The following is a 27,866-nucleotide window of genomic DNA, read 5'->3' as shown; positions in this document are numbered from 1 at the left end:
AGCAGTTGACACTCGCACTAAAAGAACAGACCAATCAATTAGGAGGGTACATGACGTAAAAAATTATTATCAGTTTTTAAGTGATAAATACATTTGGATTGCATTTGCCCATGCATTCTTCTAATAATCCCCTGGCTGCCAGCACACTGAAAACAGACTAGTGAGGGAGTGATGATTGAGTGAAAGAGACAGAGATGCACAGATACCCTCGCACATCACATACACACTTCATACACCTGCAAATAAATTATATAACCATCATTATTATAAACCCTGCACAGTATGTATATGCTGACATAACAACAACAATGGATTCACGACATATACAACTTTAACTGAGGGAACCACCAGGGCTTACCTGGTTTCCATTTCTTGGATGATGGGCTTCGACTTGGTCCTGATGTTCTGCTCAGACAGGGACCCCATGAATTTACGATTCTTTAATTTTCGCCATTCTGAAATGAAATATACTCAGACAAATATTTACAGAGAATGGTGCACACTGCATGGACTCATCACAGTACGTTACTACTGATTAACATCTGGAAATTAGATACTAGCAAATGGGTATTTGTGGCTATGGCTTCATTCAGCAGAAATGTATTTAAATGACCCCAGAAACAAGTCAACATTTCATTCTTTTTAGCCATGTAAAGGCCATCCAAAACTAACCCCAAAGACATTAGCTACAATGTCTGTTGCCCACTGAAAAGAGAACATTATGCAAGGTTCTGTCCACTCACCAGCTTTTCCTTTCTTCTCATCTCAATGCCGGTAGAAGGGCATTGGCTTCATACAATAAAAGAGTTTGGCAGATCCCACCTTGAGAATCATTCAGTCCGAACTAAAATCGGAGGCAATAAAATGTGTCTATCATCCATCAGAGAGTAACCCCCTTCTCATTACGCAATGGTCCAAACTGCCTCTGCAGATATCACATTGCTCATGCTTACCTCTGGAGAGCTCCAACTGATATTTGTTCTCAAGACCTTCAAGAGTCACAGTTATAAAGAACTCCATAAACAACTCATTTGTCTGCAAGAAAACAAAAGAACAGTCTTCTGAAAGACGACTTAAAATGTAACTGTTTATTTGTTACCAACAACAACAACAAGGCACCAGGGGTAGCTCCTATGTAACTGCATTTTATTGTTGCGCTTTATTATTATTTTGTCCAGGATATGTAATCTGAGTAGCAGCACTCAGTCAGCCCCTTTGTCCTAAAATTATCCAGTATTCTGCCAATTCCCAGTCTTCAACCCATTTTTGAGGGAACAACATGCTGATAAAAGTGAAGTCTTTGCTGAAAAAGCACGGTTGGCTTACCCCGCTATGCTTTTGGTATTCCTAGTGATTTTAAAGGGCTCTTTAATTAACAAATGTAGGAAGTAGTAATGCTCTGCGCACCATGAGAAGCTCCCCTTTTGTTCATGTGTATAAGGTGGTTAAGGCTTTGTAGTTTGCAGGAGCGTTTGACACCTGTAAGTGAGAGGGGTGGCGGCTATACCCCTGTTCAAGAGCAGATTGCAGTAAACTTCACAAATCCAAATATGGCGTGGCATGTGATGTCAATGGTGTTGGGCGGGAACAGTTTTTACCCAGATTCTTCCAACAGTAAAATCTACTTCACATTATAAAAATGCACATGTTTTTCAAAAATCACATTAAAATCTCCTTAACTCTGCCAGGTAGGCTGTAATACCAGACAATAGATAGCTCAGAGGAGGTGATGTAAGGGCAACGACTAGACAAAGTATAACACATACATCTTTGGTGATAAAAATAGGTGTTTAAACAACACTAATAGGAATTTGCAATATAATTATACATTCATTAAAAGGGATATCAACATGATAGAAACTGCACAATTTACCAAGCAAAGCATTACCGTGACAAAAATGCAGTTGGAACATTGGTCATCCAAAACAACACATGACGTACAAAACAGCCAATGCATTGCACATGCTGTGTCTTTCATAGTTCTTTTAGGAACAGAGAGACTTGTGATCATCCCGCGAAAAACAATAATCTGCAATCGCTAGTTAATCACAATTACTAGGAAAATTACACTACGTTTACAGTATAAATGATGCAAGTTGTTAGCAATTAAAACAAAATTACAGTAAAGCAAAAAAAGTGATTTATTCATGGGAGAGAGCTAGTAAACCTTGTGTTGTCCCCACCTTAATTACAGTTTGCCAGTTCCTTTAAAATTGAATATATTTTGATCCCAATGTGCTAGTGAAAATGGGTCAATGGCTTCATTCGATTTCTTAACACTTCTGAATGCTACTACCCAACTTGAAGTTACACATTTGCATCTTTTGTAACCCCAAATGAAATGGTATGTGAAGGCCACACCAAGAAGAAAAAACAAAGTAAATGTGATACAATGAGGGAGCGTGCGCTTCAGGTAGAGTTACCACTCATCGGTTCCCCTCCTCTGGTTGTTCTGAGAGAATGGTGATTCGCCAATTAACATGCAAAGAGATTCTTGATTTAAATAAAGACAATGGAGGCTAACATTATGCAATAACCTTTTATTGCTGCCACAACATGCAACCCCTTTAAAGACCACACCAAAGAGATCATAAAGCACAAAATCCATTTTAGAATGTTCAAACAATATATATGTCATCCTCCTCTCTAAGCTGCAACGAAACAGGATATATTCTCAATTTTCAGCCATAAAACTTCTATCGCAAATTGTCTCCAAATAAAAACACAAATACACAAAAATGTCTTCGTAAAACGAGACATATCTTTCCTCATGTTAACTATTCACCCTTCCCTTAGTTTTATTATTATATAAATATTTAACTTTTTCTTTTTCCTTAAAATAAACAATTAATTAATCTCCTCAAAGGGTGAGGAAGTTGGGATGTTAGCCTCGGTGGTCTTTAAAGAAATCAAGATTTTCTTTGCATGTAAATTGGCGAATCACTGTTTCATTACAAGACCCGAGGCTACCATTATGCAGCTTTAAAGCCATCCTGAGCCAGACTACTCGCATAATCCATAGGTCTTAAATAAGATTTTGCAAAAGTATTTGCATTACACCAGTCTGTCACCTTAAAGATATCTGTTAGAGGACCACCTGCCCAGAATGCCTTGCTAGCCATTGCACCTCTTCAGTGAGCTCCAAACCTTGAAAGATCTACTCCTGCTTCACTCATCACTATTCTTACCCATCTAGACAAGGCAGCGGTTGAAACTGTTTTATAAGGCTTTACATCACACAGTAATAACTGTCACAGATGACAGCGAAATGTACTTTATTTCAAATAATAAACAGATTTAAAAAATAAAAAAAATAAAAAAAACACAGTAATAACTGTACCTCTTCCTAAATTCCAACAATTTGTTCTCATATGACTTCATACAATTTACTACACATAACTGAGCATAGTCATGAAAATGGGGATAAAAAATTGTCACACATATGGTTTTAGTTCTTTTCCAAATGTCAAAATGTACCCCTTCAGGAGAATAAGATCTATTCGAAATTTCCAATGCTTCAACATCAGAAACCCTTCCAAAGGAAATTAGGCAAAGTATAGTTTCTAGCTTCAAAATAATCTGTCAAGTAAAAGGTAATTATTGCCTAGCCATGAAGTGAACAATCTGAATACAAAACCAACATCCCATAACTATTCGTAACAAACCTTAGGGGGATCTCCTTATCCTAACTCCCTTCTTTACTTTCCTTATCAAAGAGTCACTTCCTAGTGTAAAGTTACTAACCTACGCATGTCCTGCAGACACCACTGATCTATACCAGTTAATTGGCCTATAAGAAAGACCAGAGTTGAACAAATCCACCAAATAGTTTGCTACGTTTGCTACAGCAGCTTCCACGGGTTCCAAACCACTCTCTATGCACCGACTACACCATTTCTTCCATACTCCCCTGTATCTCTATCTCGTGCCTGGAGCCCGGGACTCATCAATTGGATCTTTAGCTTTTCCTGAAAAATCTGAATATCTACTGACACCCCTGAAATCTTCCAAACAAGAAGGTTCATATACCTTTCTAAAACCAAAAGGGTGTTCCTCTCCCTCTAAATCCACCAGAAGGCCTAATGAAACCGCAGCCAAATTGGGTATCTCTAGCGCAAGACTTCCAATAAGGTGTCATTAGAATAATACTGCATCTCTCGAACCGGACCTTCAACAGCACTCTCTGGATCAGTGAGAAGGGGGTAATGCATAGCCTCCCTCTTTTCCCAAATCCTGGAGAAAGGCATCTACCGCCACTGCCCTAGGAGCCAGTCTTCAATTGAAGTATCTGGGTACTTGGTATGTTAGACTGCTCGCAAACAAGTCCATCTGAACTTGGCCCCATAACCTGAAATTGATAACCTCTGGATTCATCTTCCAGTCACTGAAATCCTTGAGTTACCTGGAACTCCAATCCGCTCTTATATTTTCCTGCCCTGGAATATATTCAGCTCTCAATAGGAGCTTGTGCTTTCAACATACTACCATATCTGTTTTGCCAAATCTGCTAATTATTTTGTTCTCAAGCACCTAAACGATTTATGTATGAAACGGCTGCAAAATTGTCTAAATCAATCAGAGTCAACATGTTCGCCAATAATCTTTTGAAGCTCATCAATGTGTTTAAATCAGATAACATCTCTAACCAATTTATGTGTAGCAATTGATCCTCCCTGGACCATCTGCCCTGTGTTTACAACTGGTTTAATCGTGCACCCCAGCTAATATTGCTGGCATCCGACTCAAGGATAAATGCAGGAACATTCCCTAAGATGGCTTTACCATTCAAAGTCTCCAACTTTTCAGATCCTCCCAAGCATCCCCTGACAATGAAACTGGGTCTGCATACCACAAAACTTACCTCAATCCCAAGGCCTTCAGCCTCTGAAGAGCTTTGTAATAATGCAAAGGACCTGGAGAGATGGCCTGAATGGATGACGACAAGAGTCCCAGGACCCTCACTAGGTACATCAAGGTAATAAAGGGCCAGATGTACGACCTGCCAAATAGCGCCTCGCCAGTGGTGGCTGGAGACATTTGAAAGTGGGGAGATGTAAAAATGTGTGTGGGAGTGCACTGCAGCGAGCGAGCCTGAACAACCTAATGGGGGCTTGGGGGAGTTCTCCCCCCAAGATTTTTTTTTCAAAAGGAGTGGGCAAACTAGGACATCTTAAAGATTTTGGGGGCCTTGGGCCAAACATATTTAGGGGGCCCCTGGCCCGTTATGAACATCTTTGAATATACGGTCCAGTTTCAGCTCTTTAATGCCCTCTTTGACCAGGTCACTGAGAGTGCTCAGCCATTTCTTCAAAATTCTAAATGTGTTTACATCTATAATATTCATGGTTAGTGATGACGAGTTTTCAATATTGCAACACAACAGCAGCTCACTAATATTAATGTAAATAATCTCTGTGACGCCTTCCCATTTCTCATATGTGTGTGAGATACTGTTTTGATCTAAAATAATTTTTTTAAGGATGTTGCATGAAACCTAAACTAACATTTCTCTGCAAAATGTCACTCTGAAATAGAATAGTCTCCCACATTAAAAATAAATGTCAGGAAAACGGTATTAAAAAAATTCTGTTTAGGAAGGTCTGGAGAAACAAATTAAATATCTAAAAATCAAAATGGTTACAGAAAGAAATATGTAATCAGTGAATTTATGCTGCGCTAATAAATCGCTCATAATAGGCAAATGTATGCACTAAACTCAAAACACATTCTTAGTTAATTTGGCACATCCAGCAATGAATTTATTATAAGGTTGTGGAAAGTAGAGGAGCACTTACAGTAGCTTCAGGTGTGCGTGTAAAGAATGTTTACAGACCCAGTCGTACTGCACTTTAAAAAGCCTTCTCGTCGAAATACTTGTTTGATGATCAACCGAGTTATACTCTACAGAAAAGTCAGAAATGTGTGGGAATAGATAGTGAAACAGGACGTCGCGATAATGGGTGCCCTTCGTGCCATATGGTTTCCTGGGGAAAGAACAAGCTCCTCGGTTTTTGCTACAAACCAGCGGTATCTCAGTGCTGCCCTTTGCACACACCCCAGCCATTCACTGGGCCCTGGGGCGCGATACAGTCTTAGCTGCACTGGACATTGACAATGACCCTTCAGCACTCGGAGGCGACCTAAGAATGGCGTAAGGCGCTATAAAAATGCCTAATGTAGCGCTTGGTGCAGATGGAAGGTGATTAAACAGCTAATGGGAGCTCCAAGGGGACACCCAGAGGGAGCCTTGCACATACTCTAGCAGGCCCGTCGATGCTTCTACACTGGCACAAATGTTTTTTAGGCTTGCCTAGCCACGTTTTTTCTGTGCAGTTTGGAACCAGAGTGCATCAGCGACTTCATGCCTACATTAAACCTGTTCCTCCTGCGGCAGGGTGAAGGGAGGCCTCACGCCCAGCAGCTGGGCTGCTGCGGATGGCCTGATTGTTGCCGGGGGCCCTAGATTTCGAGTGCGGCCACTTGGAAAACATGGATTCCTGACTACATGTGGCTAACCTGCATCCTTGGAACAGTTAGCAATGACATCACTGAGCTAGCTTACCTGCTTGAAGGAGCAAGCTAAATTGCAGGATTTGTAGAAATTAAACGTGTCCTCTGCTTAGAGATTCATTAGACTTAAGTTCAAATAAGTTATATGTCATATTTTGTTTCAATAATTCACAGATATCTCATGTCTACCTCATGCAGTCGCGGGTGGGTTAGCGCTGGGGGGGGAATCGATATAAAATAAAAAACGTAACTCCTTCCGCGACCGCATCCCGCGCCGCCTCCTCAGCTCCTGCTGCTCGAGTACTGGCGCGTTTTGGGCAGCCTCCCTTCTCCTGCTCTCCTAAGCCAATCACAACACTGCAATGGCAGCGTTGGGAATGGTGAGGCGCAGCAGAGAGCGCCCCAGCCAGGTCATTTTCTCTATGTAGGCTAAATGCATTATCCTACACACAGAAAAAGGGAGAGTGGGCGGTCCTGCTCGAGGGCAGGGGGAGTGGCTTACCCACTGTTGTGGGTATGGACTGTTTGGTCAGCTCCAGGGCCGACCAAACAGTCAGTACCCACAATAGTGGGCAAGCCACTCCCCCCTGTCCTCGAGCAGGACCTGCCACTCGCCCGCTCCCAACCAGGCACTTCTGCTTTCTCGCCGGGCGAGAAGCAGAAACATAAAAAGGTAGTTTTACCATTTTATGTTTCTGCCTTCTCGCACAGCGAGAAAGCAGTGGGGCGATGCCCCCACGGCCAAATGGAGGAGCCGCCACTGCGCCTCACAAATTGCTTCACAATTTGCGAGGAGCTATATGGCATGTACAACAGTGTGTTTAACATGTTTGCCATTCCCAATGGGGGTCGCACATTTCGAGGCTTATGAATATTAATGAGCCTCTCGCAATTTGCGGGCCCATTGGGAATAACAAGCCCTCCCAGGCATGGTGGCCTGCTGGGATCAGCAGACCACCATGTCTGGGACTGCTTTTAAATAAAGCAGATTTTTTGTTCTTTTTTTTTAAATGCAGCCCATTTTCCTTAAAGAAAAACGTGATGCATTAAAAAAGAATGAAACGTTTTATTTTAAAGGGCAGACAGTGGTCCCTGGGACCACTGCCTGTCGTTAAAATATGATATTGCATGTATTTACAAAGGGGACCCCTTCCTATTTGCGAATGTATTATCACCTACTTGAAGTAGGTGGTAATGTGTGAGTGTTTTGCGACAGCAATTGCGTTTGCAAAACATTGGTACACAGCTTTGCGGTCGCTATTAGGAAGGGAACGCCCCTTCCTAATAGCGAGTCGCAAAACAGTATATTGCGAGTCGCAATTTATTTGCGAGTCGCAAGATACTGTCTGTACATGGGCCCCTGCTTTTTAGCATGCGCAAACAGGTCTAAGACCCGTCTGCACACGCTAAAAAGCGTGGTACATCTGGCCCAAACTTCCTTTCCAGAACTACTCTCATCTCCTTTCTTATCTTGGTTACCTTTTTCTGTGAGAGAATTAATTGGGATAAAAGAGCATCCATCTGAAAACCAAGAAATTCTATGCTCTGCATAGGGCCCATAACAGACTTCTCCATGTTTATTATAAACCCTAAGCGCTCTAAAAGATCCCTTGTACAAGCTAGATATTGCAGCAAACCTGTCCTCTTCTGGGACATTAGCAGTATGTCATCCAAATAGATTATCAATGGGACCCCTCCCTCTGAGGAGACATCACCTTAGAGAAGCACCAAGGAGCTGAGGACAAACTGAAGGGTAGACAAAGAAACTGGTATACGATACCTCTCTACCTGAACCCTAAATATTTTTGAGAGTCTTTTGCCATGGGTATTGGAAATCATGGGTCTTTTATATCCAATTTCCCCAACAAAGTCTGTTTCCTGCAAAATGTCCCTCATAAGATGGATCCCCCTCCATCTTGAAATGTCTGTATACGAGGAATTTGTTTAACTCCCTCAGATGTATTTTAGGGTGCCAACCTTTGTCCTTCTTTACAAGAATAATCACACTCGCAAAACCTTCCAATGTTTCTAATTCTTCTACTTGTACCAATGCCCCTTTCTCTAACATCTGGGCAACTTCTGTGTTGATCGGTTCCATCTTTACCAAATCTGAGACTAACTTCCTTGGTTATTTGTTTTGTACAGGGGTTCCCCAAAACTCTATCCTGAAATAACCTACGGTCTACAAAACCCAACTGTCTCATGTTATTTTTTCACAACTGTGAGTGAAGAACTTCTGTCTTACCCCAAACACTTAAGTAGGTAGAACCAACTGTTGTGTTTGAGCTCACCTTGAGAGCTTGAACCCGGAAGTCTTCATCTTCCTCCACAATACTTTTGAGGATAGAAAACTGATTTGGATAAGTAGTTTCTACCACAGTTCATGTAGGAAAGTGCCCTTTTCAACATGGTAATCCCCACTTTTTGCCTGGTATTTGATGTGTTTTCGACTGGAAGTGCGCTGGGTTCCTACTAGCCAGGCCCCCACTGCCAGATCTCTTTCCCAAAACTGTGCAATTCCTGCCACCAGAGACGAGTTCTGACCTCCAAGGCTGAGGGCCTTTGCTCTCAGAGGGCCAGAAACCGAGCCTGCTCAAGCAGGGGGTGTTTTCTCCTGCTCCCACAGGATGACATGCAGATTAGCATTCCAAGGCAGGGGAGCTTCAAAATGCTTACAACCTTTGGGATGCAAATCGGTTTTCTTTCACAGGAGAAGAAGCAGATTCTCTTTGTCCCGAGCCATTTGGCACCTGGAGGGGGAACTTATCTAGTCAGATAGCCGTGTCCAATCTCAAGCTAGTGCCACCCCTAAGGTGGGCTTCCTGAAGTGGAGGCGACTTTTCAAAGTAGTCGTCTTGGTGATGGCAAAATCAAGAATTCTGACCACCTTCCCCAGGAAGTGGTCATATAGCGGGCGTAGTGACCCCCAGGGTAGTTAGCCCATTGACTACTACCCTGCACTTCCCTAACACCACTAAATTCAGTATTTAGGGGAGCACCTAACACCAGAGAATCAGATCCGGTCAACCAAAAGAAGAACAAGGGCCGAAGAGCCTTTAAAGCTAGAACTGTAGAAGAAGCAACTGGCTTGTCACCAGCCATGCCGGCTGGTTCGCCGATTCTCGACAATTGCACCAAAGTCGTTCCTGCCATGAAAACTGCTGAACCTCCAAAGCCTGGGAGGACTGCCATTGCTTCTTCAAAGAAACAGGAACTCTGTGGCGCAGCAGAGCTGTTCCCCAGCTGTAGGTACCAAAAACAGAGCTGTGAGGGTCCAAGGCCGCAAAAACTAGACACCGGGAAGCACCCCTGCACCAGAGTCGCCTGGTCCGATCTGAAGTGGGCCAACGGTGCCCCCCTCTTCCCCAATACTCTAGCATCGTGAGGTCTGAATCCCCCTGTTGGTCCAGCCTGGCTGATCGGGCACTGCAGCATCTGATCACAAAGACTGATCCCCATTGACAAGCATTGGGCAACCGATACTGTTTGGCACCACTTCTTCCTGCTCCTCTCATGCCGCTGGAGGTGATCTCAAGTCCTGTAGGTTGATCTCATAAGTTGCTACAAAGAACTTGTATCCCCTATTGTTTTTGCTTCCATAGGATAACATTTCAGCCTCTGAAAAATGCACTAAGTGTGGACTCTTGCAATAAAAACGTATTTCACTTGAAAAACATACTTACCTGATCGTATTGATACTGGTGCCAAAACATACATATAGGTATGTGTTATTTCTATAAATTGGTGTGGATCTCTTTATTGGGTCGTGCACATAATTTATTGACTATTGTGTGTATTTGCCAATGTCTAACACTTCTCTCTGATAAGCCTAAGTCTGGCCGACCACACTACACCCTAAAAGAGCACATTGGAATTGCTAGAGCACAACCCTGTACACTCCTATAGGAATACCCAGACTCTTTGTACAGTACATCTCGTTTTTATATACTACATTAAAAACCGGCTTCCTACAGTTCCCATGGTTTCTGGGCTTCTGGGAGTAGTATTGGGACCTATGGGATTCGCGGCTGACAGCCAGTTCCCTCCCGTCAGCCCTTCCAAAAACCCATGAGCCGAAGGCCTGTCTCATGTTACGCTGTGCTTTGCTAAAGGCGGTGAAAGAGGAGACAAATTTCCCCAAAGATTTTACAAAGGTTTCCCCAAAGAGAAGCCTATTTGGATCCCCCATGTCCTTTCTATTGGATAAATCCGCTAATTCGGGGTACATTCTCATGAGGACCGCCTTCTTATTTTCCATTATTAAGCTCGCATTTACATTCCCTAGTATGCAAATAGAACGCTGGGCCCATCCTCTCAGGAGCTCCACGTTGACCCTTCAATTGTTGCATCAGGCACTTCTCTATCCCCTTCCTGGGATCTTTCCCAAACTTAAATAAAAAGGTAATACGTTCTGGGTCGAGATTAGGTGTTGTGCAGGTCTTCTCTCCAAAGGACAGCCTTGGGCATTCTGCCCTAAAAAAAATTACGGGTGTCCTTGCCAACTGGTTTTCTGACCCATAATTTAAAACATTTTGCCACATGATCCATGGGCCACAGCTCTGAACTCCGAGGATACTCATGTTAGGGTCAAACAGATCACCACCGAAGGGGTCCTTCAAACACTTAGATGTTTATGCCTCATCCAAGTCCTCATCCAAGCTTTCAAAGAGGATTGAGCTCTCTCGAGGATCACATGTGATTCATCAAACTCTAAATCCTCAGCCTCAAAAGCATTCTTCTCAATAGAGGAGCTCTGGCCATCTCTCAACTCCAGGGCCCCATTAAGTTGTCCCTTTCCTCTAGTGCTGCTGAGGACACCATCCTCTATTGGAGCGCTTAGGTTACTACCAGTTACAGCATTAGTGTCAGCTTTGTCTAAATGCTTCTGGGCAACTTTTCCCCTCTTTTAGTTGATAGAGGTAGAAGGGGCATCCTCCTCCAACAAGGAAAAATAATTTTCCTCCCAAAGAGTGTCCCTCATCCTCTTAGCAGGAGCAGTTTCCACTGCCTCTTTAACTGAGGACCTCAATTCCTTCTCAAAGAATCATCTCTTAATAGAGTCTCCAACAAGTTCAGCAGTTGGCTGCACATGAGGTCTGACACCATCAGTCATCCTGCTTATTAGGTAGAATAACAGAAAAAAATATTAACAAGAAATATATTTTTCACTGTATGTCAACATAAGCATAACAATAGAAGAAACCCCTAACTTCAATCTTCCTTTTTCCCCCAAAAGTTTAGAATCTACCTTAAAGAGGACCAGCATGTGGAGCCCAAGTGCTGCAGTACACTTGTCGTTTGTTAAAGGGTTGTTAAACCCTTTCGAATCCCAAGATGAGACGAAAAAATGCTGGTTGTTGTTGATTGCTATGGTAACGCGCTTCCTCGCTCACGTGTTACCATAGCAACCTAGCTCAAAACAGAATGGAGGGCATCCTCAAGTCCTCTCTCAGTTGCCATGGGAGTTCTTCAAAAGGTAATCAATTAAAGTGTGATCGTAGAGCCGAACACTCATGCGACAACCACTTCCCCCAAAATAAAGGAAACACCGCGAACGCAGAGCAGCCCACTCCCGTGATCAAGTTTAAGCATCCTTTTCGTCAAAGGTAGCGCCCACAGAGCAGACCACTTCTACTGCCGTCCCGTGCTCCCACTGCCGAAGGGAGCGACATGTGGTTACGCTCAGCAGCCGTATCACTTGCACTGGGCCCCACAGCATGAACCAAAGAGCCATTTGCCTCTTGAACGTGCCCCAACCCTCCGTTGTGCAAAAGAAACTGAATATAACACACCACTCGCTATTTAACCTTTGTATATATCAATAATTATCAAAAAACAGAAACGGAGACCATCGCATAAATTGGAAGGGTTTGAAACGGACACCAAAGTTAATAAAGCAGTCAAAACCAATACAGTAAGACATCATTGTGGAATGAATAAGCATCTCTGCAATGAACCAACACACATCAAAGAAGCAACACTGGATACGATCATCAATAAAAATGAGCTGGTCTGTCTGAGATCGATCCCATTGACTGGTCTGACCACCACCTCATACTGTTTAATATTGACTCACATGTCAGAAACCAACCAATACGATCTGACAAACCTATGCACTGGACCAGGAACATCAAAGGAATCCCTATAATCGAACTGGAATCCAGGATTCATGCCCATCTACAAACCCAGCCTTCCACTATGACGGCTGATGACCTCACAGCCCCCCTTAATTCTACAATGACAGAGGTATTAGATCGAATAGCACCACTCAAACTCAAACATTTGAGATCTATCAAATCTAAATCTTGGTTCAACGTGGATCTTAAGAACGAAAGACGACAACTCAGACAATCGGAAAGGAATTAGAGACTAAACCCTTCGCAACTTAGATAAACCTGGTTGGCATATAAAAAATAATTTTTTAGAGAAAAGGACACTTTCTTCCGCACCCAACTAGACCAGGCAAAGAATAGACCTAGAGAACTCTTCAACATTGTTAAAAGTCAAACAAACGGCACACCCCCACAAGAAATAAAAGCCACCAAGGATCGAAGCGAAGAAATCGCCAGCTTCTTCACAAATAAAGTCACAAAAATTGAGCAATCCTTCGTCCTAACCTCAAATCCTCCCTCCCTCGCAACCTGCCCACCTTTAACCACCCGTGACCAAACAGATTGAAATCATACCACGGACAATCAGGCCGGCTTCCAACTGAAAAATGACGCTAATTGGTCGAACTTCGACCTCATGTCGGAAATCAAAGTCTTCAATATAATTGCAAGCTTAAAGCCTACTTCCCACACTATGGACCCCCTCCCAACCACAACAGTAAAAAAAAACTCAACCACATTATTGCCCCTTTCTGGACAAAAATCGTAAACTTCTCTCTCACATCAGGTTGTGTCCCAGACTCCCTTCAACTAGGACAAATCACACCCATACTCAAGAAACCAGGGGCCGACCCCAACAAGCTCAACAACCTCAGACCTATCACCAACCTCCCATTCCTAGCTAAAAAATTGGAGAAGTGAGTTCTCCAACAACTTAACAAACATATTGATGAGTTCAACCTCCTCGACAGCTTTCAATCAGGTTTCAGGAAAGGTTGTAGCACCGAAAAAGCGATGCTCAATATTTCAGACGATATCCACAGAGTCTAAGATGAAGGTGAAGCCTGTCTCTTCATCCTTATTGACTGATCAGCGTCATTCGACACAATAAACCATCCAGCTTTACTTGAGACTCTGAAGAGGCGCTCTGACATAATGGCACAGTACTAGAATGGCTCACTTCCTTCCTTCAGCACCGTTCGCAACAAATTAAAATCAACTCCTGCCTCTCTGTACCAACACGAGTCAAACTTGGAGTCCCGCAAGGATCGATCCTCTCACAATCCCTCTTCAATCTCTTCATGGAACCCCTTGCAATTATTCTGTAACAAGCAGGGGTTCAATACCACCTATATGCAGATGACACACAAATATACTACAAAATCAAATCACCCAGTGACGTCCGACACCTCAATGTCACGCTAACCAAGATCCAAACTTGGTTTAACGCAAACCACTTAAAGCTGAACCCGGAAAAAACGGAATTAATACTGTTCTCTCCGAAAAGTAACCACCGACCAATTCTAGACTGGCTCAGGAACCTTGATGCTCTAAACTGCTCCCTTGTCCTATGTGACTCGGTAAAGTCACTAGGCATTACCCTTGATAAGAACTTGTCAGTGAGGGACCCCATCAAAAACTCTACAAAAGGTGCGCTTTACTCTCTAAAACACCTCAAGAAAATTAAACCTTTTGTTCCCCAGGATGATCTCAAGACAACAGTGCAATCCCAAGTCCTTTCTAAACTGGACTATGGGAACGCCATCCTAACAGTGTCACCAAAAGCTCACCTAGCCCCACTAAGATGAGTCCTCAACATGGCAGCTCGACTCATAACTGGTGTAAAAAGATTTGAACACATCAAACCAACCCTCAAAGCACTCAACTGGCTTCCCATGGAAGGTAGATGTATTTACAAACTGGCCTGCATCACAAACAAGGCCCTTCACAACCATTCCCCCAACTACCTAAACAGCAAACTGGTAAAAGCAGGAAAATCCAGAACTCTGATTAGCACCAACTCACTTCTTCTCGTCCCGCCGAAACTGAAAAGGAAAACGACCCAGTGCTGAACCTTCTCTGGTAACGTACCCAGGATCTGGAACGTACTCCGTAATGACCTCAGATGCAACCCCTCCTTCTCTTGCTTCAAAAAGGACTTGAAACTCCTTCTCCTCAACCAATACTTTACCGACCAAGTCAACCAACCTAGGCATCAATAATCTAGTGGACTCCCCTCTGGTTATCTGACTGCTTCATCCACCTGCATTTTTCTCCCTTTCAATGTATACATCAGTATTATGTCTTTGCTTATATCTTTGGGCATCCTCAAGTCCTGCGATGTAATGCAATTTTTCTTTTCCTTTGTGTATGTAAAGCGCTCTGATACCCACGGGTCTAGCTAGCGCTATATAAAACTTTATAAATATATAAATAAATAAAAAATAAATGCATGAACTTATCTATAAGGAGCAGCGAATAAAAAGGAGGATGCCTATGTTCCTTGAACATACGTATTGTTTGCCCATTCTAAAACGGATTTAGTGCTTCATGATTTATTTGTTATGGTCTTTAAAGGGCTGCATGTTGTGGCAGCAATAAAAGGTTATTGCATAATGGTAACCTCCAGTCTTGTAATGAAATTTGGGTGCTCTCTGTCATAGTTTCTGGTCACCTTGGAATCAAGAGGGGCTTCCACACTGGCATGGTTAACAGAAATAGGGCAGGCCAGCAGAGATTCAGCGTACCATCCAACTCATTTGTTTTAATTAGCTATACAACATGTAAAGAAAAAGTTCACTGCCAAACAAAGGAGTTCACCAGCAAAAAATGAAACCAACACATACCTGGATTTTCTGGAAGAAGGATGAGTTAATGGCAACATCATACACTGTGCATCCATTTCCACCTACAAACATACGAAAAAGAACATGGTTATTCTTATCCACCAGTGACCACTAGAATTGATCATCATTTGAGGTGTCTTCAAATAATTTATCCATGTCTTATAAACAGACACTGTGCAACTAAAAGGCAAATGCCAAAATCAAATCAGATAGCCCAAGTAATAGGAATCTATAAACCTAATAAATAATCAGACATCTGTTACCTAAACAGTATGCACTGCCATACTGTGTTGTGCGCATTCTATGAAATCTTCAGTGTTACACATAAACTGTTGAATTACTGTACATGCACCAAAACTGTAGTGGTATAATGATGTCCCTAATGTGCATCCTCAATGCTATTAAATTTGCTCCCTGCACTTACTGTTGTCCATTTCTGTGTGAGCCTCCCCAAGGCTCATGGGCACTCTGAACCCAGAGGGGTCGTCGGATTCCAAGATGGTGACCAGTTCCTGCTCAGTGAAGTCTGGTGGTGCAGGGATGTGCTCTGATTTGCAGATGTTGACGAAGATCTTATCATTCTGCACAGATCGGGTCTTGATGCAGAACCCTTTTTTCAGGGGGTATAAAAATAAATGCTCACAATTCATAGGAAACCTTCTTAACACTTGTATAGCTGTCTAATGTCACAATGAGCTGGAGATTTCAATAACATTTAAGGATATTTAAGTGTAAAGGCAAGATGCAGCACACAGGGTTTACTCCCCCAAAAAATCAAGATTTAAACATGGACATGGCAAAATATTGCTGCCAATATATTGACTACCAGAAGAATACAGTGATGGGAAGTATATATAGAGAAGTATAGGTTTACTATACTTAACTCCAACTCTTTGGTGATATATCACATCTTGATGACATAGATCCTCTATATACAGAGATATGTAGTTAAGAATAATAAATCTATACTTAATAAAATATCACTATATATGTGGATAAACCAAGGTGATTGCCCAGTGCTTCACCTCCCAACAGTTCTAGTTAACCTAGGGGCATTTATATGTTTAAAAAAACAACAATAATGCATCATCACACTATATGAGGGGATAAAAATATACATAATCGTCGTTCACCATATTATTTCAATATCAAGTCATTATAGTTCCAGAAAAGTCCATATAATAAACTGATTTATCTTCCAGTTGAGATAGTTCATCATCCAATTGCGATAGTCGATATTCATAATTCATATGGGCAAGGTTTTTTTCCCAACTGTACTATAATGTTTATGTACTTGGTTTGGTTGTGACTGATTTCAGATTTATAGTTGTGAATATAAGTTTAGCTAGCGATTGTATGTTTTTAGGCACTTTTAACATCAGAGAAAGCGATCAATACACTAAACACGTTTCTGTAACAACTGGAATATTATTAACTGATTATACGTCACAGACCCAATTAAATATAAGGACATTTCAAAAATTAAAGTGACTTGATAGTGAAACAGTTTGGTGAATTAAGATTATGTATGTTTTTATCACCTCCAATGTTGTGACTGATGTACTGTTTCACTTACCGAAATATACCTAACTTCACAGTATACTGGTAGTCAATATTCTGACCACAATATGTTGGCATGTTGCTATTTCTTCTTTCAACACTCTAGCATTCAACCAAAATGCATAGCTAACCATCATAGTATTTATTCACTTCTTTATGCTATTGTTCAAAATCCAGAAATAATACCCAATTCATAAATTAAATACTTGCAATAAAACAATCTGAATACCATTACTACATTGCCCAGAGGCCATAGCGCCCGGCGCGCACTGTACACGTCATCACGCAGCGCCCGGGTCCTACTTCAGGCCCCCAGTAGCTCCGCAGCGCGGGACGCGCGCGGGCCGCGCCCGGGCGAAGCCCGGGCCAAGGGCGGGCCCGTCCTTGCCCGTCACTGCCTGGACCTGACTGGACTGGGCCACCCCTCTAATACTTCTAAGCGTGCATCATCAGGAAGGTAGATTTGCACTTTGTTTTGACTTTGGTGATACGAGTAGACTGTACTGTATATGTATTATTTGAGGCTGCTGATCCTTTGGGTTGGTAATGTGAAAAGCAGCACTGTGACTCAACACTCGGATTACCGTCACATTATATCACCAACACTGTCCTGGGACTGTATCTTTTGATAGGGGTGCATACAGTGCCTGATGGCAGGCAAGGGGAAGCGTTTGGGAGGAGGTGGGTCTGTGTCTGGCACTATGGATCACTTTATTACGAGAGCTGTCTCGGTTTTAGAACAAGAATTAGCCATCACCGAGCGCCGGTTATCCGCCGAGCTAAGTCAAGCTAGACGCTCTTCATTAGGCATACTTGCCTTAGTAAAATCCCCTAAGAACTCTGTATTGCAGGGCGCGGTAGATGTTGGGCAACAGCGGGACTTAGTAGATAGCACCATTACATCAGCCGATCGGAATGACACAAATGATGCCCCGAGAGAGGTTCCCCTTACAGTCACTAGTGCTCTGATTCACTCTCAACCTGTCCCTAGTCATCCACAGACAAGAGCCCATAAAAAGGGTGTTAACAGTGCAGCCTGTAAGAGCAAGAGAGATGGGCTGTCTCAGGGCGGGAGATTGGCAAAGCATTCTAACATTACGATTTGCCCACCATCGAAGCCTGGCGTGGTTCAGCTTGCCGATAACACCACTTTGGACGAGACTGCCAATAGGCATTTGGACCAGCCCCAACATAATGATTTGATCCCCCAGATTGAACAGGTAGTCCACTCCCTATAATTACCACTTCTGGAAAGGGTAAAGGTGGTCTCTGACAAAGTAGATCGACTTGAGCAAACTATTTTAGATAATTTTTGCTCATTAAAAAATGTTATTAAATTAGCCACCAAGGACAGTGTTAAACCTATTAAGGCGACCAACACCCTTCCTGCTCTGCCACTTTCTCCCCTCATCACTGTCATACCCCCTATAGTTGACTCTAGGGTAGTTCCCCCTAGAACTTCGATAGTAGACATCACCGGTACTCAAGGTGGTAGTCAGGATAGGGGTGGTTTAAGCGATTTACCTGGAACTAAATCGGCTAGTTGGTCCTCACATAAAGGTTTAAACACAGACCATGGAGACAGAATAATTAAATCCTCTAAATCCTCTAATATGTGCATCCATCTACCTCCTGAATCTATCCCTTATGTTGTTGTTTTGTCCGGCGTTCCGGAATTGAAGAGCGATGTAGAGGAATCTTATCAACAACTTAAAAATAAAGTCATTTTCTGGCTCAATCAAAAGAGACCCATCCCGAACTTTTTGGACGGGAAAATTCTCTTTGCCAGAAGAGTTAGCTGGGTGGGTCCTAGACCAAAAAATGTCCAAGGGGATTGCATCATCATTAACTTTAAGGACAGCCGAGTGGTGCGCCTTATTTGTGACCATCCACCTAGTTGGGATAGGTCAGAAATAAGGGTCCATGATTTAAGGTATTTTTATAATCCTTACCTTAACACCCCTGGAAGCCTCGATCTAACCCAGGAAAGAACTGGAACCAACCCAAATGTTGTAATATTTCCCACTCAGAGTACTGATAACACATATCACCCGGAAGCCTCAGCCTGACCGGGCCTGGAGGGGCTTTCTCCTAGCACGTCCCCCTCTGTTGATAACTCACGAATTAGATCTGAGGGAAAAGGTGTAGATGTTAGCGTGTCGCATGACTTAACCCATAAAAAAAATACCTGCAAAATTTTAAGCTGGAATGTTGCCGGCATCAGACACAAAAGCCAGGATGACTTATGGGTTGGTTATGTTCTGTCCCATGATATCGCATTGCAGGAAACTTGGGACACAGCAAATAACCTTTTTTTGGACGGTTATGTTCATTTTTATATTCCAGCAACACCCAGCTTGGCGGGGAGGGCTAAGGGGGGGCCTTGCCTTGCTCGTTTCCCTGAACCTGAAAGGATCCGCCAAACAGGTTGATTCTGGCTCCCAACACTGCTTAGTTGTAGAACTAGTGGTGGCAAACTCACCTTCTCTGCTTTTGATTAATTTTTATAATTCTAAAGATAGTGTCAGTCCAAATTACCATCTAGAATCTGTGGGGGAGGTTCTGGATAAATACAGGGCGTTACATAATAGCTTTGAGGTAATTTTAATGGGCGATTTCAATGTCCATCCTTGCAGCTTAGGTTGCATTTTGGATGATGAGGAGGGTTCCCCCTACGCATCATCCACACATTTTGAACATACCAAACCAGGCGAGGCCCTGGAGAGCCTATTGGCTTCCTCAGACCTCTCTGAACCTGGTCACTGCACGGAGGGGCAGAGACCGTCTACCTTTAAAGGCCCGGATTCAGGGTCAGTCATCGATTACATTTTTGTTTCTTCTTTGCTTTTCCTTTTGATTTTAAACTACAGGGTGGAGGACTCTGCATTCAGTGACCACAACCCGGTGATAGTCGAGGTTGCCACGGATGGGTTTTTGGCTTTTAAAGATTCTAGCATTCTGGGAACTAGAGCCCTGGTAGTAAAAGACCAGGGTAGGAGGGTAAAATGGGCTCAGGTGTCCCCGATTCCTTTCCTTCAAGAAGTCCTGTCTAAGGTAGAACCAGAGATGGATATATGCCTAGATCATGCTAACACCAACTTTAGTATAGTTGAGGCTTTTGCCATCATTTGCCTACATATAAATGCGGCCCTCCTGACGAAATCCAAGTCAGGCTGTGTTACAGTGAAAAAATGGTTTAACACCAATTGTACTAAGGCTCATTCTGCTCTTTTGAAGGCAATAAAGGGTAAACCGAGAAACAGACTTCTAATCACTTCTTTGAGGAAACAGTATAAATCGGCTATTAAAGCTCGTAAATACGAGATCCAGGAAGAAGCCTGGAATAACTTACTGTTACCGGACACCTTGCGGGATAGCTCCAAATTTTGGGGATTGATAAATCACCCCTTTTTTTCCGGTAGCGAGAATCAGACCATGGAATGTAGTATTCCTGACGAACAGTGGTTAGCCCACTTCGAAAAAATTTATAGTTCTGTCTCGCCTGGGAATTCAGAGGGGCTGTCACCTTTAAACCAGGTTGGCCCAGTTTCGGCCTTCAAGGAGGAGGAGGTAGAAAAAGCCATCCTAGAGACATCTAAGAGTAAGGCACCAGGCCCTGATGGCGTCCCGGCTGACCTATATAGGTCTGCTCCTAAATTATGGGCAAAAATACTAACTAATGTTTTCAATGCTGCGAGACATAAGAATATCCCCGAGTCCTGGGCGATATCTACAATTATTCCAATTTTTAAAAAAGGCCAGAGGAATGATCCGGCCTGTTATAGGCCGATCTCCCTAATTGACTGCCGTTAAAATCTTAGGCAGAGTCATTTTGGGTAGATTGAACACATGGCTGGCGGGTAGCAGTATATTATCTGACGCCCAATATGGTTTCAGGGCTAACAGGAGCACGCAGGATCAATGTTTAAATCTCCACTTACTTATTTGCAAATACACTATTGCAAAGGAGGGGTCTCTGTACATGGCCTTTATGGACCTCTCCTCAGCTTTTGACCTAGTTAATCGGTCGAAACTGTGGAGCATTCTTTTGGATACTGGGGTTGATCCCCCTCTGGTTGGATTTTTGGCGGATCTCCATCGTGACCTATCAGCCTCGGTGAGAGTCACCCAGGGGGGAAGGTGCACCAGCCGCTTCAAGTCAGAGAGGGGTGTAAGGCAGGGATGCATATTGGCACCCCTCCTTTTCACACTTTACATTAATGCCCTGGACCCAGCCCTGGCCAACTCAGCGGTAGATGTACCACGTGTAGGAGACACCAAGATCCCAGTTCTCCTATACGCGGATGACGCCGTGCTTTTGGCACGTTCAGGGGTGGCTCTTGACAGACTATTGGCCTCTTTCGGTGACTTTATGACATCATTAGACCTGAAAATTAATACCCAAAAATCACAGGTCATGATCACTGGCCAGGCCAGTAGGAAAAAGAAATCTAAATCCTTTTTCTGTTTAGGCCACGAGGTCAAAAGGGTTCCAATTTTTACCTATTTAGGGGTCATTTTTGATGAGAAAGGCACATGGGGTCCTCAACACAAACTAAAAGGCAACTCAATGGCAAGATCTGCTGCAGCTATACTTGGCTTTGCCAAACGGTTGGGTACTCGCCCCCTGGAGGCCATTTTGAAAGTTTATAAAGCTAAATCTCTGGCAATAGCCACTTATGGCTCTGCCATATGGGGCTATTCTAGTAATGACACCATTCAGAGGGTGGAAAACAAGTTTTTAAGATCCTTGCTGTCTGTTCCCCAGTCCACACCCACTTTTACAATACATTCAGAATTGGGTTTGGGGTATGTTGTTGACTTAATCAAAATGGCACCTGTTATATGTTGGTTAAAAACCTGGCTTAACCAAGACATTTTTTAACCCATTTAATACTTAAGGATTGCCTAGCCCTGGATAGAGCCCACACAATTCCATGGTTAGTATACGTTAAAAAGATGTTGAGCATAGTGGGACGACCAGAGCTATTTAATTCCCCTGATTGTATCAACAAGAAGGACATCATGGGGATTAAGACCGCACTAATGACAAGATTAATGGTCGAGAGGGAGGACATTGAATTAAACAAGCCGGTAGTGAGAAGGAACTATGGGTTAATCACTGTCCCTGGCCTTGAACCCTACCTGGCATTTGTAACCAGTCCACTTCACAGGTCTCTCCTGATTAAATTCCGCTTAAATTTGATACCTTATGTGCTAGGTTTTTATCCCACATGGGCTACCCCGGATAATGCTCCCCCATGTGACTGTGACAATTTTTCTTGTCAAGACACATTACATTTTATTATGTTTTGTGAGCATTTTGTACAGATTAGGACAAAATACTTGTTACCTTTACTTAAAGGGGCTGGCTATGTTCAGGTTCGGCCAGCGCTTCTGTTCCTGCAACTTCTGCCTAACATTACCACTGCCTTTTATGTAGCAAACTTTTTAGTCGCAGCTGTTTGCATCAGTAAGAAGCGTGCCAGAGAGCGGCCTACTTTTAACACAATTGATGCGGTTGTGACGGGCGGTGGCCCGTAGTTATGGAGTATTCCATCCCTGTTAGTTTTTTAGATGGAAATTTTATCCCTAAACTTTATTTATTCTTTTTAACTCAGAATTGAACCTATGAAATATGTTCTCTTCACATTTTTAAATTTTGATTATGTTTTTTACTACCAGATCTGTAATTGATGTACTTTTGCTCTGTATTTTATGTACTGTGATTTTATGTTTGTTTTGTCTCTATTTATGATCTTTTATTGATCGAATAAAAGTAATTGACTGACTGACTGACATTACACAGCAGGTATGGAAAACCAAGAACATTTTAGTCAAGTTGTGCAGATAGTTTCAGTAAGGCAGCTGATCAAAAGTGGTGAGCATATTTCACCAACTAGTCAAAATCATTCTAGATACTGATGAAAGCCATTTTTAATATTAGATACTGAAAAGCTAATCTATTTCAGAGGAGATAGTTACATTTTCTATTTCTCCATAGATCCCATTTTCTCTTCCAACGCACTTCTTTATCACAATTAGTAGGATGAGACGAATGTTTGTAGATCGAGTCTAACAAAAACAGTAGGATCTGGGAAACAAGCACAAAAGATGAGCGTTTGAGCCCTTTTAAAATCTACATTTGCCAATGGAAATGTAAACTGAGGGCCAATTCACTATGTTGGGGACAGGAAGTCCCCAATCCAGGGAAGCCCATCTGAACATACTGTAACAGATTTGGTGGCATCTAAGCTTAATGGTGCACAACATCCACTGGCTCATTGCTCTGATAAATTACCACCTGAAACTGTAATTTACTTATCCCAAAAGGGCATCTGTTATTGTGCCTTTAGCTGAAACTAATGACTGAGAAAGGTGCACTCCTGTTTTGTTCTAATCTAAGCAGCGTTTCTAAATATTCGGAAAGGGTGCTGAGGTACTAAATCCGCTGTCACTGCGGATGTGTAAACAGAAAAAACAATAGTGGGAGAACCCACTCTGTGCCACGCACTGTTCACTGGTTTGGAAAATGTCCAAAAACGTGATTTCACAAATTAATGAACTCAAGTTTCAACAAACCTTTGAGTGAGTAGCGTAATTCAATGGTGTATTTAGTTATACAAGTGCAAATACAGTTATCAATTATTCATTTTGACATCACATGTTTCTGCATTGTTAGTTGAGCATCGAGCGTGAAGGTCAAGACTTGACAGAGCGAGAGATCATTGGTACTTTTGTGTATTAAAGAGTGAAACAATGAATGAATGGAGACCCAGAAGAAACTGATGCCCATTCCTCGGATTTCTATTTTTATGCCATTGCTTTTTCTCCACACTGAGCCATAACTGTCTCAAATAGCCCATTTCTATAAGCACAATCTAAAACTGTTTGCTGTAGATTTTAGGAGATGACTGACCATCCCTATGTGCATCCTAACTTGGGTTCTTCAACATAGAAAAGGGCATGTGATGACTGAAAACAGCTGTCTTTAATGTCGGAGAACAACTTTCAAGCAGTATATCAGCACAAGTTATTTCTTGTTGTCAGTAACTGGATTCTTGGACAAAGTTATGGCTAGTTTCAGCTAAAAAAAAAAAAAACACAATAGTGGGAGAACCCACTCTGTGCCTCGCACTGTTCACTGGTTTGGAAAATGTCCAAAAACGTGAGTTCACAAATTAATGAACTCAAGTTTCAACAAACCTTTGAGTGAGTAGCGTAATTCAATGGTGTATTTAGTTATACAAGTGCAAATACAGTTATCAATTATTCATTTTGACATCACTGTTAGAACAATTGTGAGGTACATCGTATTAATAATTCTTAATAGAGTGTACAACAATCATGAAAAGTAACATTAAAAACAATAATGCAGTTTTCTTCATATCGTTGATAGAAGTGCCCAATGCATTTCGGGATCTTAAATCTTAAATGGAAATGATGAGTGATTTTTGCAATATGTATTAATACTTAAGCGATGCTGTGGTGGTGAATGTTAGCCTTTAGTCATGGTGTTCATGCGTTACTCATGTTAGTAAATGATACGTCTCTGTATTGACATGATGGTAAGGCAAAAGAAAAAGATAGAAAGAAATAGATAGAAAAAATAGGGGAATCCCATAGTTTTGGTGACTGTTAATATAAGTGAAAAAAATGGTGAAGAAAATGATAAGTGATAAATGATGAATAATAGTGAACCGGGAAAGACTACAATTCTCTCGTAGTGTGACTTAGATGCTGAAGAAACAGGTGATTCCGGAAGTGAAGATGTAAACTCAAAGTTGCGTGAGGGTGACTGGAAGTGGAGAGAGATAAAAAAAGTCGCTCACCTTGGTGGCGTGGTTCAAAGAATGACGAGATAGACCAGAACGGTCAAGGAGATAATAGCTAAGAAGACCACATGTCACACTAAGGTAGCACCCTACCAGAAAAATGTCTTTTGACACAATCTCTAATTTAACTGACAACAGGGCAGTCACAAAAACATATACCACAGACCAAGCAACAGAGATCTATTCATTAATTCAAGATGTCAAATTTTCCGATGCTCACGGTGGTTCCATCACTCAACAACTCAGGCAACTAGAATTCATCACCAGAAGATAACTCAACCAAAAACTACACGTATCTACGCTTGTGCAATATCACAAATCGAAACGTATACCGAGGGGTCTCAGATTGGCAATCAAACCTATGTTGTTTCGTTTTCACCTCAACCCAATTTTCATGGACAAATGGTATGCAATCCTCAACAAATGCTCCCTTGATTTGATTTTGCTTATAATTGAAGAGCTGTCAAAAACAATAAGAGAACTTGAAGAAGAAATATTTAACCTCAAGAGCGAACTTCAACTTCGCTTAGAAACAGAGGCATGGAAATTACAATTAGAGGTTCTAAATCAAAAATTGGATAAATACGAAAAGGAACTTCAGGAAGGAAAGCTCCGCAAATATAAACGAGACACCATAGACTACAAACTCAATGAAGTTTACACTTGGGCTGACATTTATTCCAGAAGGCGCTTTGATAAAAAAGGCACAACATCGTCTGATGAGAGCACGGTTATCAGACCAAGAACTTACAATAAAAAGAACACCAGCACCATCACAAGCATCTACTTCAGGAACACCCACAGAATCCAGAGAATCAACATCAACCATGGCCCAGGTGTCTTTTTTATCCCAAGGAAAAAGAAAAAACAGGCAAATCACTCCGGAGTGGGAAGACAGTAATCTAGTTGTTAATATTTCCTCATACACATTGAGCAAACAGCAAATGACAACTCTAACAAAAGGCATGTCATTTGTACCCACCAACAAAACCACCCTCTTAAATGCTGAGGCAGACCGTTACAAATTCATGAGACTATTACGACTGCGACACTTCTTTACCAATATTGTTCCTTCCGATGACCACAAAATCACGGTTCCCCCGAATCCTTTCAAACCACGCAGCAAGTTCATTCCACCCGTTTCACACAAAATTTGTGATTCATTTGAACGATTATTACTCAAAGATTTGTCTCTCATCAATTTTCAATCTATGAGACATAACAATCTTTCATATCAAGATAGAGTACTCATCAAAAACCTTGCTAACAATCCAGACATCATTAAGAAACCCGCCGACAAAGGTGGCGCCATAGTACTCATGGATACCCAGTACTACATAACTAAAGTCAACAATCATGTTTCAGACACTAATAACTATATGCAATTGCCCCAGGACCCTACCATCCAACTGGAAAACATCCTTTCTGGGATACTTCAAGAAGCTATTGATCAAGACTGGATCACTGATCAAACAAAAGTTTTCTTAACTACCAAACCAAAAATGCCAGACGACCCAAACTCTATATGATTCCCAAAATTCATAAAAATCCACAGGACCCACCTTTTCGTCCCATAGTCTCAGGCTGTGGATCAATTTTTGAACCTCTAGGCAAATTTGTGGATCATTACTTGCAATTATTTGTTCAAAATTGGCCTTCATATGTGAAAGACACTACCCATTTCCTACAGAAATTGACCTCTATCAATAACAGGGACCTCACAGATATTATCCTGTGCACTATTGATTTCACGGCCCTATACACATCCATACCACACCAAGCTGGTCTCGAAGCCACAGAGTGGGCACTACTTCAAACACCCGATATTGATGTTGAAAGACTGTTTATCTTGAAAATTCTACATTTCTGTCTCAATCACAGTTACTTTGAATTGGAGGGAAACTTATATGCTCAACTAACAGGCACCTCTATGGGTTTTTCGGGAGCACCTGCATAAGCGAATACCTTTATGGCCCTCTTTGAATCAGAAAATATCATGTCAAATCCTAACTGGTGGAACCATGTACTAATGTACTGCAGGTACATCGATGACATCTTTATACTATAGACAGATACCAGTACCCATTTAGAAACCATGATCACTGAGCTCAATACAATCAATCCTAGGATTCAATTCACGCATAATGTTCAACAACAAAAGATTCATTTTCTGGACGTTCTCATCACGAAGTCTCCAGACAATAACAACTTTGAAATCTCAGTTTTCCAGAAACCGACAGATCGCAATAGCACACTATCTTATAACAGTTTTCACCCAAACAGTCTGTTAAGGAATCTTCCATACTCCCAACTACTCAGAGTGAGACGCATTTGCTCTAACCCTGACACCACCAAGGTTGAAGAACAAGAATATATACAACGCTTCAAAGAACGGGGATATCCCGATAACGTCCTTCAAGATTGCCTCACACGAGCACAACAACTTGGCCGACAAGAGTTATTGCAACAATCCACCAAACAATCACCAGACCGCATAGTGTTTGTATCCAAATTCACTACAGCATCCAAATCTATATGACGCATCATCAACTCCAGATGGGAGATGCTAGCAACTGAAGAGGACTTCAACAATCTATTTAAGACCAAACCATTGTTTGCATACGCACGGGGTAAAAACTTGAAATCATTACTATCTTCTCCTTCCCCAGTCCAGTCTACCTTGAAGTTTCAAGGCACTATGAAATGTAATAATTGCATTCACTGCAATAATGTCATCAGAGGCGATGTGCTAACTCATCCATCATCTGGAAAACCAATAATTCTCAAACACTCATGTGATTGCAATTCGATGAATGTCATCTACTGCATCAAATGGCACTGCGGCAAAGCTTATATAGGAAAAACTGAAAGAAAAATTAAGGTCAGAATCACTGAACACAAAAGCTACTCATTGGAATGAATCACGCCATATCATATCACAACTAAGGTTTCAGATTGTTGAATCTGTTACACCCACACTCGGCATAGACATCACAACAAAACTT

The 27,866-nt window shown here is 42.0% G+C and overlaps 1 protein-coding gene across 2 annotated transcripts in view; it reads right to left on the bottom strand.

The window, feature by feature from the left end:
* Window positions 1-27,866, bottom strand: part of PIH1D1 (PIH1 domain containing 1) — a 176,519-nt gene that overhangs the window by 100,217 nt on the left and 48,436 nt on the right. For both annotated transcript variants that reach the window (XM_085616326.1, XM_085616327.1), the window contains exons 4-7: window positions 15,891-16,076; window positions 15,467-15,528; window positions 954-1,035; window positions 359-455 (exon numbers count right to left, since the gene is read on the bottom strand). In XM_085616326.1, coding sequence (XP_085472452.1) covers window positions 359-455; window positions 954-1,035; window positions 15,467-15,528; window positions 15,891-16,076 — 427 coding nt within the window. The remainder of the gene's footprint in view (window positions 1-358; window positions 456-953; window positions 1,036-15,466; window positions 15,529-15,890; window positions 16,077-27,866) is intronic.

Source organism: Triturus cristatus, chromosome 7, assembly GCF_964204655.1.
Source record: "Triturus cristatus chromosome 7, aTriCri1.1, whole genome shotgun sequence".
Lineage (NCBI taxonomy): Eukaryota > Metazoa > Chordata > Amphibia > Caudata > Salamandridae > Triturus > Triturus cristatus.
Note: the sequence above shows the minus strand (reverse complement) of the source record. Positions and strands in the feature narration are given on the sequence as shown.